Source organism: Rhagoletis pomonella, unplaced genomic scaffold (assembly GCF_013731165.1).
Source record: "Rhagoletis pomonella isolate Grant_MI unplaced genomic scaffold, Rhpom_1.0 Rhpom_scaffold_00011, whole genome shotgun sequence".
Taxonomy (NCBI): Eukaryota; Metazoa; Arthropoda; class Insecta; order Diptera; family Tephritidae; genus Rhagoletis; species Rhagoletis pomonella.
Genome location: NW_023458565.1, coordinates 1403813 through 1418280, shown reverse-complemented (window position 1 = coordinate 1418280; position 14468 = coordinate 1403813). Strand labels below are relative to the sequence as shown.

The window sequence follows — 14468 nt, the reverse complement described above, 5'->3', positions numbered from 1 at the left end:
TTTTTTATACGCATTCGTGCGTGTGTGTAAAATGGAACGCATTCAAGGCAGGCGTCGCGCTGCGTTGCGTTGGCGTTGCCATTGTCATTGGCCGCCGCCCCCGCACGCTTTTCATCTATAGAAATCCCTTAATGGTCTGCTTGGTTATATTCTCATAATATTTGCTGCGACGCCAAGCGGCATTTGGCTTTTGACTATTAGTATTATTGCTGCTATTACTGTTAGTGGTATTGGTATTGTTGTGATTTTGCGTTTGCTGCTGTTGCTCAGTACTTGAACACGTGCTCACCTCCGGCGTCACCGATGTGACCGGCACTACTTCCGTCAGCATCTCTATGGTTGGTGCATCGACTATGCTAGATGTATCCAAATCAGAGTCTGACTCCACGGGTATGCTACGAAAATTATATTGCTCCATATCACCATCACCAGGTGTGGGTGTAACACTTTGACTGTGCAACTCCTCCACGTCAGCAATGCTGCTGCCATCACCATCGCCATCGCCATTGACAACGCCTTCATCAGCGGTGGGTGGTAACGCGTAGGCGCCACCAGCACACTCTTCTGGCTCTTCTGTGTGTTTCGGTTGACGATGGATCGTTTGTGTTTGCTGTGGTGAAGGCATCGATTCTTGTTGTTGAGCTGATACGAAACTTTGCTCTGAGCCATCGAAGGACATATTAATGTCAGCGGGAATTTCATAAGTAGATGCGAAGGTGGAATCATCAGCTTCACTCACATCAAATGAGTTCTTGTCGGAACTAATGTATGAGGAGGTGCGACCAGATACGGTTTGATATGAGGATGAATGTGAATGCGGCGTGAAATTGCCTTCGGATGCTGTAACAAAAGAGTCATCCTCCGTAGAACGAGAGTGCCAATCCTGGAGAAGAAAAGAAATATTATGAAAATAAAAAATATTAAGATTAAAAAGGCTTAACGGCAACAGTAGCCAATTATAAATGTGAGCTTTAGTCTAGAGGTTGCTTTACAATCATGCGCAATTTGGTATTTATTTAAACATAAATTTGGCTTGAAAATGAATTAGTAGGATTATTTTAACATGTATGTAGGTGTCGAAAGTTTCTTACACAAACAAGTACTAGCTGCGAATAGAAAGCATGCCTCCAAACTTCATGGCGTTGATCGCTTACGCCGTAAATAAAACATATATGCTGAACAAAGTGCTGAAGCTCGAACAGGTGCGGCCGCCTGAAAAGCATTTTGTGGTACAGTACTCTTAAGCGGTAAGAGTAAAACTATACAGCAAGCTTTTCAGGCTTTCAGTAATCTATTCAGCCATATGTTTTATATTACGGTTTGAGTGCCGGAAGCGACGGCACCGGAAAAGCTTGTTGTGGGGTTCTACTATAAACTCTTTGACCGACTTTAAAGACATCATATTTTTGGACTAATCGAGTCACGTAGAAGTTTTTGTAGCCGAAATCGATATTGTATGTAAGTATACAGGGTGTCCTAGACCACCCGTCCACCCTCACTAAAAAGGAGGGGAATGTTTTTGATTGAAAAACGCAAAAATATGACCGACCAAATCAGGGATGTTCTATCGGGGATGCTTTATATTTGGATACTATTTTTTGAAAGAATGAATGTGAAAAATCTCATAGACTGACAAACTGCCGCGCCTACTACAATAGGAGGAGAACATGGATTCAATTAAATTCCATTGGTAACTTGGTTTTAATCAGAAAAATTTAAATGTGACACGCCCACTAGTTAATACCTGCTCTTTAATGTAATTTCTTTTCTTGAAATGGAGAGCATCGAAAGCCGTTACCCCGTCAGTGTGAGGCTTTAGCCCATTAAAACCCACCACTTCTCATCCGGATTTCCCCCTGGTACTACCGTCAAGTATTTCCTTAGAAGGCCGTTTGGATAAAATTGCTCGAAAAATCCTGGTCACCATTTTCAGAAGCTTTTCGCTTACCAGCAGCTGTTGTATAATTTCGGCTGATACACCACAGATAGTCTTCCACGCCTTCCCGCACTCGATCATTTACAGAACTAAGTTTTCTGGTGAAACGTTAAGTCTCCAAAGATTCTTTCAATTTTCGTCGGTGATCACTAAAACTCGGACTAGCAAATATCACATGCTCGACGTCTTCTTCGATCTCTGGGCCGCAAATCTCGAAAAACGGATCTTTCTCGTGCCCGTGGAGTTAACTTCTAAAGCAGCTGTGGTCACTAAAAATTTGCGTAATGTAGTGGGCGGGGAAATGTTTAGGCAAAGATACTACATGCCGAATTGAAGTAAAATCGGATTTCAATTACTACTTTTTTCAAAGCTTATATGAGGACCCCCAATGTGAAGCATCCAGTCTAAGAAATATAAATACAGGGGTACCAGGTTCTAGCAGCTGGAACTTGTTTCAATAGTTTACCCAGGGTTTAGTGAATGTCGTAATTATAATAACACCTTGGGTACGTTGGCGCAAAATAGTTACACTCAGGTTCTCAACTCTGAAATAACTAGGAAAAATTAAAACTACGACCTCAAGTGATTTTTGAATACTACTTGTGCCAACGATAAAGACACAGTCCAGCGAATTAAAATACAGCGGCGCCGCCGGCTTGGCCATATCGTTCGAATGAACACAAACGCTGCAGCCCTGAAAGAAGTACGACCGGAGTACTTTGTTGAACTCGGCTAAAATTGCTTAGGCGGTTACAGAGCCAAATAAGAAGAAGAAGAAGTTGTGAACAGCAGGCAGTCTAATCTGAACAAGAGCAGAATATCGCGAACTCTTTAGCCATCACTCTATGAGCGGAGCCTAAAGATTTTTCGGAAACACTGAGCTAAAAGCCGCAGCCGTTAGGTTCGGAGCCGCACTTAGGCCGACTTCTGTAGAAGTTTGAAAGGTGAAGAAGAGTAATAATTCATATTGTACAATGCCTGGCATTATTTAAACAAAAACACATCAAATTGCGGGGAAACTATTTCTGCGAGGCCTGGACGACTTAGGCACACACTTCTCTAATAAGAAGATCAACGCATCCTTAAGGAGGGCTCCCCAAGCAAAGAGTATGTGGGTATTCAATTGACTACAAGTGGTCTGTTCTTGAATACTTGTAAAGTATCACGAATCGGTAAGGACAGCTTCTAAAACTAATCAAGTAAGACGCAGCTCTAGATATTGATCTCAACATATTTTCCTCTTGTCACATGGTTTTGCGGGGCTACAACCTCAACATTTAGGGCCTTATTTTCTGGCAATATATTTTATAAGCGATTCCAATCGTTACCGTTTGTTCAACATCGTCTTTCTTTCCCCAAAGATAACCATTCAATAGTGCCACATATGGCAATTAATAATATCCATCTAAGAGTGCACCTAGCTTAGTAATCTAACCTGGTTAAACTAAACAGATTTTCCGGGAAAATCCTGTATGAAAACAATATTCACATGCAAATAAAAATATTTCGAATGTTCCACCATCAATTTAACTCACCTCACTGCTGTTACTCCTCATATTCTCCCGCTTCTTCTCGGCACTGCTTGTAGCATTCGCCTCCAATGCTTCCGCATCTTGCTGCACATCCCGTATAGAGGCGTCCAAGGATTCGGCCACCTCGGCAATCTCCTGCAATTTATTCGAAATGGCCGTACACGCAATTTCATTGTTACCAGTGGGTTTTATAACGATGGTGCTGGACTCAGCAGTGCTCTCACTTGTCGTTGTGCCATCCGGAGTGGAGGTTTGAGTGTGCGTATCACCGGCAGGACTAGATGCATCCGTTACCAGCTCATCAACTGCAATGCTAGAAGTAATTTGAACATTTTCATTAGCACCTAAAATAGCTTGTTGTGCAATTTTTGCTGCTACTAAAGGCTCAGGTGAAGTTTCGCTGGTGTTGGTTGATGTCTCAGCATTATTGCTGCACTCAGCGACAATTAAGGAAACTAAATTTATATGCGGTTGCCCTATTTCGTTCTCATTTCGGGCTGCCAAAGTACTTTCCCCCATTGTGGTGTCTTCATTTTCGTTAACTGCATGTGCAGCTTCACTTTGCTTAACACCAACATCTACCGATACAGTGTTGACCTCAATTTTCGCCTTGTCAACTTTGACAAGCTCGCGCACCCCATTTCCGTAATTTGCCACAGCTTCTTTGCCGGCTGCGGCGCCTACATCTTCTGCACTGTCGTTTTGTCGTGCTGTTTCTTCACTTTCTGGCGTATTTATAGATTCTCCTGTTTTATTTTCGTTGAGACTTGTGTCGAAAGTGCTTTCAGTGGGATTGGACGTGCTTGGCTGAAAGAATTGCGGGAGCAGCGCTTCGCTACTCTGCTTTTGACTAGCGACTTCTGCAAAGCGGTCTGCCGAAGATGTTAAGCTTTCAATGCAAGTGTTACCAGCATTTTCAGGCGAAAGGCTTTTGTAGTTTTCGGAATCCTTAGCCTTTTCGTAATCAAGATTTTTTTCTAATTTTGTCTGATCTATGCCGCCATTGCCGTACGCGTTATTGTTAGTCGCGACTTCCGGTTCCGGTTCCGGCTGAGTTTCGGTTTTTGCTTTCGAAAATAGATTGCGAAATCGCGAAAACATGTTCGGTTATTCGATGATTTATTAATTTTGTATTTCGATTTTCGTTTTTAAATTATTTTACTTTAAAAGGTCGGTGATTTGCAAAAAATTGTTTCGTAAGTGTGCCAAGCGCTATACACTTTTCTCTTCAGCTACAATTATAATAATCTAAAATAAATTACTCGTTAAATGCGTGCTTTCATTAACTAGCAGTTGTCATTTTCTCAGAGCATCAAAACATTTCTATTTTTAACCAAATATTCAAAAGATTTATTATGCTTAAGTATTAGCCACAACCGCCACTGGCGCTCCGCTACTTTTGTTGAGTTATTTTTAAGAAACTTTTAGATATTTCAGCAGCTTCTTTCATTCAGTAACTCTTTTGATTAAACACGTCGCTCGCTACACACTCCCCGCCGTACGCTCCCAGCGCGCGCGCTATTTTCTAAGTCGAACCCTGCGGCCGTAATACCGACAACGATTTGCTCCGAAAATATTTCTACACTTTTGGTATTTTACTTAATTGTTGAAGAACCACGCTGGATCGCGCACTAAACTATACTAACTTGCCTATTGTGTCTGTCTATCATAGTGGTCCTCTGCGAGCTCTGAATTTTTCAAAAAATATGTATTATTAAACGCGTATTCCTGGCAGTCGGCGAATGCGACAGTGTTTTTGGTTTTTGTTGTTTTTGGTTGCTGTTTCTTCGTGAGTGCGACGCGTGGATGGGTAAAATTATGTGACGTTTTTTTTGTGTTTTTATTTTATTTTATTTTTTCGAAAATTTAGTAAAAGCAAAGTTTTGGGTAAAAGCAATTCTCCCCTTGTGTGTTTTCCGGCGGGCCGGTATTTTATTTGAATATTCAGATAATTTCTACAGTAGCCACTTAAATACTATACGTTTACTTAGCATAAGCAGGGGGACAAATGTTTTGGATTTTTTTCCCGTTTCTTTTAGTTTTAATTTTTGCTTTTGCCAACAGCTGCATTAAACTTCGAGCAATTCAGCTTAACGGAAAATATAAGGACTGACGCATTTTAGCTGTATTTTGTTAAATAACATACGAGTCGATATATAAAGTCATTCATTTGCTGTGTTATCTAATTACTGTTGAATTTTGTTCGAAATTTTTATTCTTGGAAAATAACAATTTATTTGCCATACCCACCTATTTGGAACCTCGCAATAAGCATACATACATTTTTCGAGCTAGGCATAGAAGAAAAAATTTAGATGTATTACAAAAACTAAAATTGAAAAACTTTGATGACCTTATAGGTTCTTTAAATTCTGAACCAGCCAAAAGAATGAGATAGAGGAGTTCTTTGGAAAAAGATTAAGTGAAAACGAAAGTCAGGAGGCTACATTTGACATTAGCAGCCTCATGCTATTTTCAAAAAATTATTCTTGTAACGCAATAAAAAAAATATATAACTGAAAGCCCTCTCAACTGGTGGAGTATCAAATCTGATATCATTAACAAAAAATGCCTTCGCATATTATATACATCTAGGGTAATAATTTTTAAATAGGTGGCAACCTTAGTCAAAAAAAATTAAGCCTTATTGCATATCCAGAGACGATAGCCTGCCACTTAGAACCTCATGTTTTATCTAACGAACGGTGCGGATCTCATAATTCTTAACAGGTGGCAATCCTACTCTAAAGATATTACACTAACGCACATCTAAAGGCCAAGTCCGTTCATTTGACACCTCACTTTCTAGTCCAACGAACAGCCCACATCTTGACACCTCATTTCATTAAACTGAATTAATTGTGTAAATCTGATATCATTCGCAAAAAATGCCTTCACATTATATATGTATGTATGTAAGGTAGTAATTTGTAAATAGCTGGCAGCCCCACACAAAAAAAAAATAAATAAAAGCTTATCTCGCATCCGGAGACCATACCTTTTAATTTTTTAGTAAAACTAATGGTGAAGATCTTATAACTTTTTAAAAGTTGGCAACCCTACTACAAAAATAATACATTATTGAACATTTAGAGGCCAAACCCTTTCATTTGACACCTCATTTTTTTTGTAATCCAACGAACGTTGCCGATGTTATGCTATTTTAGACAGGTGGCAACCCTATAGAAATTCTAAATCCTATAATAGGTGGAGATTGGGCTTCGACCCGTTGGTGACCGACTCCCTATGAATGCCATTAATAACTCGCTGGTACGTCGCCAGGTCCAGTGGTTGGGCGATATAAGTCTGGGCCGCATCCATGTACTCGAAAAGATCCCTTCTGACATGCCTCGGCGGAGGCTCTTACTCAAACTGGGGTATGTTACACTGCTCACGCCTGTGACATCCAAGCAGATACTTCTTGCTGAGCACTTTGTTATGCTGCCGGGTATTTGGACGTCACTGTGTACCCGTAGGTGGGCATGGTTCTCGGCAACCACACAGGCGCGGCATAGCTCAGAAACGCCAGGCTAATTGCTTTGTATGTTACCAGCAGCGTTGAGGTGAGGTGATGTGAAGTGAGATGAGTTGGGTTGACATGAGTGAATATTATAACGTGATGTAAAACAACTTAATTCTCAGGTTGATCCCTACCTTTTACCTTTTATCTTCATCTCTACCTATCTCTATAATTTTCTTTATCTCTATTTTTATCTGCGCCTTTGTGTTCATATTCACCTATTTTTCATTTTCATCTTTTTTTTATTTTTATCTTAATCTTTAAATTTATTGATTTTTCCTGAGCTTTGCGCACAGTTAGAAATATTATTTTTACATATGTTCTTTGTTGTAGCATGAACTACATATATTTTTTTACATTCGCGAAAAAAAAATTAAAACAAGAAGTTTCACAAAATCTGAGAAAGCGACGAACGAACACATGAATCTCTTTTAGTGCATTGATTTATTGAAGAAATTGCTAATTTTAACTTTTTATGTTGACAGTTCGGTCATAAAATTAGAATACGTATTATAATTATTCTAAAAGACTTCGCTAAGTCTTATGAACATACGTACATACGTAAATATTAAATTTGAAAAATCGTTTAGCTTTGACAATATTTCAGTCTTTTTGCCTTAGCGACTCAGGTAGCACACTGGTGTATAACTTGGTGTAAATTTGTGAATTTTGGTGCAATTAATCAGATTTATACCGAAATTCGTAAATCTACACCAAGTTATACACCAGTGTGCTACTTGAGGATGCAGCACCAATTGATGTGTCATACAAACTTTGGGAAATCAAATTGCCAATGCTTATTTAATGTCAGTATGTACTTCCCCGCGGGGGAAGTAGCGCTGAATTTTGGTCAATCAAGTGGCATTGAAATTATTTCAGCGTCCTATGGTGACATGGACTCCTTTAATGCTGTTCGCCTTGCCATGGCGAAGAGCCTTAAATGACGACATGGAAATTCCCAAAGGGAGCTTCTAGATCGTGATGAAATAAGAGGAAAGCTTCATATCCTTCGCAATCGGGAGGAAAGCTAAGAAACCAAGCTAGTATGTGAGCAAAACTTCCCGATTGGAAAGTATGTGGAGATAGCCGCACCAGCAACACCCTAAGCCAAGGTGTTGAGGTACCCCTGCCGATGGCTGAATGGTTAGCGGGTGTATATTGAATAGCCGACCGCGAACGGTCCCCTTCGATGCCCGGGCAAGGTCAGAGGTATAAGTGCCTTCTCCACGTATGCCGGTTCTGTGGACGAGTGACGAACCCGCTCGAGGCACCAAATATGAAAGACGAATTTAAAAAACAAAAACAACAAACATCAACTGAAACCAAACTGATGACGAATACTGGATGGACAATTGACTTTGGCACTTACTTATCGGAACCCGGGCACCGTCGTTACGGAGTCTGATGAGGACACCCTTCTTACCTCCAGCCAGGAGACAATCAAAAGTGTTCCCGGTTGTACCAACCATAGTACACCAGAAGCACAAGCAGCAGAACAACTTATTTCTAAGGATGCCAAACCAGGTATCCCTACCAGCCAAGAACTTCCGCCTTCCTCCAAAGCTGCCGGCAGTACCAACCACAGTACAACGGCGGCGGGAGCAGAGCTACCTAAGGGCGGTCTACATGCTGGACAAAATATCTAGAAATTCGGTTCCAAGCGGCTCCTATGAGTTGAGGGGGTTGAATACTACAAAAAGGTGGTAGAGTAATATGAGATGTCCGTGAAAGAGAAGCAATCTTCAAACCCCAATCCACCTGACATGAAGCAAAAGGGCGAATCTCAAAAGAGAAATCATTTCACCAACGACAGCACTACCGGCAGAGAGAGCAAGAAGCCTAAACAGGCTCCTTCAAAGATAGTCTCTCGAAAACTCCGGGGGTGGAGATCGACGGCAATCTATCGAGTCTCATTATGGACTACGCCCTCGATAACTCGGCGGGTCCCCATCCGGAATATGATTCCTCTGGTTCCTTTCGTGGATACAGGGTTATCAGATGCGCGGACTAGGCTTCTTTGGACTTCTTAGCTGGGTGAATCGCTAAAATAAGTGAAGCATTCGTCAGCGCGTAACTCGCAAACAGACACATACCGTGTATAGCAGGCTGCAGCTTATAAAAGTTGATCAGCCAAATAAAACCAGCAGACCTCTTCTCAGATTATATACCTCCAACGACAGATTTCAGGAGAAACTTTCAGGTGAAATTTCCTTCAAGACGTGATTGGAGTAGGGGCAGGATAATCGAGGAGAACTCCACTGAAATCTATACTGACGGGTCCAAAATGGACTGCGGTGTAGGTGGGGGGTATTCTCTGAAACGCTGAAAGCCTCTCTGTTGTTTCGAATACCTAACTTTGCTAGCATCTTCCAAGCGGAAGTACTGGGCATCGAAGGGGCCTATATAGCAATAGAGAGGAACTGCGTATGAGTACGAAAATCATACATTTTCTCAGATAGCCAAGCGGCACTTCTGGCAGTTGCCTCACCGGTGACAAAATCCAAAACAGTCAGAGATTGCAAATGTGCATTAAGCCCGGCGGCCGAGTTAATAGACATCACTTTCATCTGGGTTCCTGGCCAAAGGAACATACACGGAAATGAGAGGGGTGACGAGTTGGCTAAGGCCGGACCATATTTTGATAAATCCGAAGCAGAGACTATAAATTGTCCACTGAGACTCATCAAAAGGGAACTACATCTGCAATTCACACGTATGGCTGATACACGTTGGAACAACCTTCAAACCTGCAAAACTGCGAGGAACATATGACCGAATTATGACAAGCAAAAGACAGAAGAACTTCTCAAGAGGTCGAGGAAAGATATAGTCAAATGAATAGCCACGATAACGGCCCATTGGTGAACATGCAGCTAAAATGGGCCTTCTGTATAACCCTCGGTGCCGTAGCTGTAATCTTGAGGAAAGTAAAGAAACGGTCATTCCCCATTTTTTGCGAATGCCCAGCATTGGCACAAATAAGACAGAACACACTCGGAAGTTTTTCCATCCAAAATCTTGAGGAGATTTCCAAATTCACCATTACTAGCCTAAATAGATTCATCGGAAAATCCAAATGGTTTGACGAACCCAACGAATCATGAAAGCAGATAAAATCAAGGGTCCCAGAGAAAGCGTATCAAAATGGTGCTTTCAACACAAATTGGGCCCTGTGAATGTACTCAGGCGACCAACCATGGTGACATGGATTGACTCCATACTCAAGAGCAGAATAATCAACGCGACCATAGGCACAGGATCTTTAAGAAGGAAAACCATCAGGGGCACGCTCAAGGGCACGTACTATCCCCACTCATCTGGCTCCTGGTCGTGAACGAATCCCTGGAGATTTTTAAAACTAGGAGAGTTAGGGTTGTCGGCTATGTCGACGACAAACTTCGATCTAACTCTTACGTGGGGACCCATATCTATAGATTAGTATACAAGAAAATCCAAAAAGAAAACCAAAAGAACTCGTTATGTAATATGCTAAAAAATCGTATTATTATTCTAATAGCTATTCTGCTCCAATAACGACAATAAACATATTAATAAAAACTAATTACACGAAACTAATGAATTTCAAATTGTTCCCACATCACCTTAGAAATAGCTTTAAATCACGTAAAGCAATTTAATCGCATTTACAGCGCACGTAGCATAATTTCGCTATAATCATTGCTTTGGCGTCAGAAAGGTAGTCAATAACCTCGGCCTACAGACTAACTGGCTACACTTTCAATATCTACATATGTATGTGTGTATAACATTTTTATGCACATACAAATGTACTGTAGTTATAAGTGTTGGTATAAATTCATATAAAAGTGCAGTAAGAGCAAATTAAAGTTTAGTGTTGTATGAATATTTTATTAATGCACATTAACAACTGCAACAAAAACTGAAGACAGTCCCGTTAGGAAAATATGTAAGGATAAAGCGCATAAAATTCGTTTTTCTGAGTGGCAATGTGGCAACTATTCACATTCAAGATAGACATTATGCATTAGGGATGTTAATTTTTCGATTTTTGTGATACCAAGATTTTCGGAATGTCGTTGGTTCAATCCCGAGATCCCGGGATCAGTCCCGGGATTTTGGAATTTATGATTTTTCGAAAAGTTAACATGGAAATTGCATCAATATGGATGGAGAAGCTCTCCTACCATATATGTAATAAATAATATGTAAATGGGTTTGGAACGTACTTTTTTATTTAAAGTGAAAATTATTTCATAGGTAACAAAACGAAAGACAGTTATTAAATGTCTGTGCACGTATTAATACTTTAGCGTGTACATTAGACTGGGTCGAAAAAAAAAGTTGCTAATGTCCGCCCCTAAATTTAAAGATTATGTTGAGAGGGTTCTGGAAAAATTTTTTTTTTTTTTTTTTAACCCTCCGAAATACAGCCGAAATGGTTTTTTCGTTGTAACTTGGTTATTTGACGGCCGATTTTTAAAATTGATATGTCATTATTTTTGTCTTGAGAAGCTTCACTTTTCGTTCTTATGTCTTTTTAAGCTTTGAAGTCGCGTTCGCATGATAAGGGCAGAAACAAAATTTTACCCCCCCTAAAGTATATTTTTTTCCTTACCAAACGAAAGTACTTAAAAATTCAAGAAAATGTTGCCTTCAAACTATATTACTAAAATAATAAACAAAGGAGTTATAGCACTTTTAATATCACAGGTCAACATGAGTTTCAGATGTAAGTATAATAACACAGTACAACAAAAATTGATTTTTTTTATGCAACAGAGTAACCTAAATTTAAGGATTATGTTGAGAGGATTTCGAAATTTTTATTTTAGGGGAGTGCAAAACTGACGCTGTCAATAGCGAGCTAACCTCTTGTAATTTAATCATGCCAATAAATTTTATAAATTGTGGAAGTCAAAGTAAATAAGTGAGTCAAACCTGTTGTTTCGTATTGATAATAATAATTTATAATTAATACCATAAATTGTGCTGGTGAAATAAAATTAAAAAGTGACTTAACAGTGTGTGCAATTTAAAAATGGCTTTCGTTAAGCGCGATATTGATATTAAAATGTTACCTACGAAACGTGGTGTTATTGAATATTTTTTGTTCCTTAAATATTACGGCTCTGCAAGTGTTCCAAAAAATCGAAGTCTCAATGAATATTTGCCAATAGTTATGAACACAATTTCAAAGTTGTGGCAGCAGGCAAACATCCCTATAGTTACAAGAACTACGCTCCGGAGAAACATTGAAAGCCTCCTTCAAAGTTATTACAATGTAAAAAAACATCCTTATGAATATAATGATCAGGAATGGAATAAAATATTGTTAATTTCAAAGTGTAAGTGCATTATGGACTTAAATCGACAATGTGATTGCCCTAGTGCAAGTAAATAATGGTGAATGCGATGAATATCTCGCTAGTAAGAGCCCCGGTCCCGTCAGTACAGCTCGGTGGCTTACAACAGCTTCCAGGTTACTTCGGGTATATGTTTCCAAAGAAAGCCCGTCAGCGGAGTTGCGAAACATGGTAGAGTTTGTTGTGAAAGTTTATGCACCATTCTGGTTTCTTGTAAAGAGCCAGCCACAAGCAATTCATGGAAGTAGACACGTTTTTAAGTATATTTGCTGGATACGCGAACTATCAAATGCTGTTCAAGCCATTATACGTTCAGCTATAGAAAATAATGCATATTATTTTCACCCAGCAAATATATTATTAGCCATGATAACCGACGCTGATCCAGAGATACGTAATGATGGGTACGAAAAAATCAAAACAGCACGTCAATATCCACCAGCAGGGCTTCGCGTGTTCAAGGTCCCAAAGCGTGGCGTAATAAACTTTGAAAGTAAGTCGTATGTCAGCATGATCGATTGGAGTCAGTTTAAGATTACGGAACCCCCTTGTGTGCAGTTCTACCCAGATAGTGAACTTACAATGTTTCAATTTTCGGAAAATGAAGTGATAAATATCCCAGGTAAATATCTTCAAACTAAAAACTTCACGGGTCTTATAGTACTTTTAAATCATTTTTTTTTAGAGTTCCTCTGTCATTCCCAGAATACCGAACGGTTTGTGCGTGTTGTTAGTGAGTCTGCAAGTGCTGTCACTGATGAAAAGCGCCTGGGCCACATTTTTGCAAAATTAGAAAGCCGAGACCAATATAAAAGCCTTGATTCGCGCCAAAATTTGCTTAAGTAGCAATAAATATTGTAAGTGAAATAACTTTTTTGTTGATTATTTTAGTAATATAGTTTGAAGGCAACATTTTCTTGAATTTTTAAGTACTTTCGTTTGGTAAGGAAAAAAATATGCTTTAGGGGGGGTAAAATTTTGTTTCTGCCCTTATCATGCGAACGCGACTTCAAAGCTTAAAAAGACATAAGAACGAAAAGTGAAGCTTCTCAAGACAAAAATAATGACATATCAATTTTAAAAATCGGCCGTCAAATAACCAAGTTACAACGAAAAAACCATTTCGGCTGTATTTCGGAGGGTTAAAAAAAAAAAAAAAAAATTTTTCCAGAACCCTCTCAACATAATCTTTAAATTTAGGGGCGGACATTAGCAACTTTTTTTTTTGTATGGGGACCGACCCAGTCTAGTGTACATGTCTGATAAAGTAATTTAAGGTATGTCGAAAAAAGCTCGATGCAAAACAAAAAAAATTTTTGAAAAAAATTTATTTTCTGGTTAAAAGCAGTTCATAATACTAGCGTCAGAAATAAAAGAAGCGCCTTAATTCGACCAGTTTTGTCTATATTCCTTTTATTTATTCAAAATTTAATTTTTTTTATAAAATTCTACCTCATATTACATATAATTAACTGCATCTAAACGGGCATTTCTCTGACGTCATGATGTGTTTAAAAAGACTTTGTAATTTTAAAGATATAATTAATTACAAAATTTATTTAAAAAATTCAGTGCAATGTAAAACCAAAAGATGGGTACCATATGAAAGAATTTTTTGGGTTCACAAGGACGAATAGGAGTTGAAAATGTCCTTTTAATCTGTTTTATTTTTTTAAGCTAATAAAATTAGTCCTTAACATATAATTTTTTCAGAAATAAGAATTGCAAAATTTCAAGGATATTCAAGGACAAAATTATAAAGGAGCATACCTTCAATAATTCAATACCTACCCGTCCCTTACGCACCAAAAATGTAATCCGTTTTAACTCTACATAATCTTCTCTTTCATTTGATACCCATACTGGTTTTTTAAGTACATTGCACTGAATTTTTTTAATCATTTTTTTTATTAATCATATCTTTCAAATTTCAAAGTTCTTTTAAAAAATCCTGACATCAGAGAGAAACATTAAGAACGCAATTGTACTATATTTGGCCCTTGGGTTCGCAAATATTTTAATTTTTTTTTGTGCAAAACTGCATGTCGACTGCTGAGTGGAAGATCGACCTATCTCGGTAGCCAGTTCGAAAACGCTCTATCTCAAACAACTTTTCAAAAATGCCCTATTCCAGC

The 14468-nt window shown here is 39.0% G+C and overlaps 2 protein-coding genes across 2 annotated transcripts in view; one reads left to right on the top strand and one right to left on the bottom strand.

The window, feature by feature from the left end:
- LOC118747278 overlaps positions 1-14468 on the bottom strand; it is a 38713-nt gene continuing 24245 nt past the window's right edge. The window contains exons 10-11 of the mRNA XM_036481278.1: positions 3472-3781; positions 1-883 (exon numbers count right to left, since the gene is read on the bottom strand). Of these exons, the coding sequence (XP_036337171.1) occupies positions 116-883; positions 3472-3781 (1078 nt within the window). The 3' untranslated portion in view covers positions 1-115. The remainder of the gene's footprint in view (positions 884-3471; positions 3782-14468) is intronic.
- LOC118747279 lies at positions 12684-13267 on the top strand. The gene is made up of 2 exons (XM_036481279.1): positions 12684-12955; positions 13019-13267. Exons 1-2 carry the CDS (start codon positions 12700-12702, stop codon positions 13177-13179), a joined length of 417 nt encoding a protein of 138 aa, XP_036337172.1. The 5' UTR covers positions 12684-12699; the 3' UTR covers positions 13180-13267.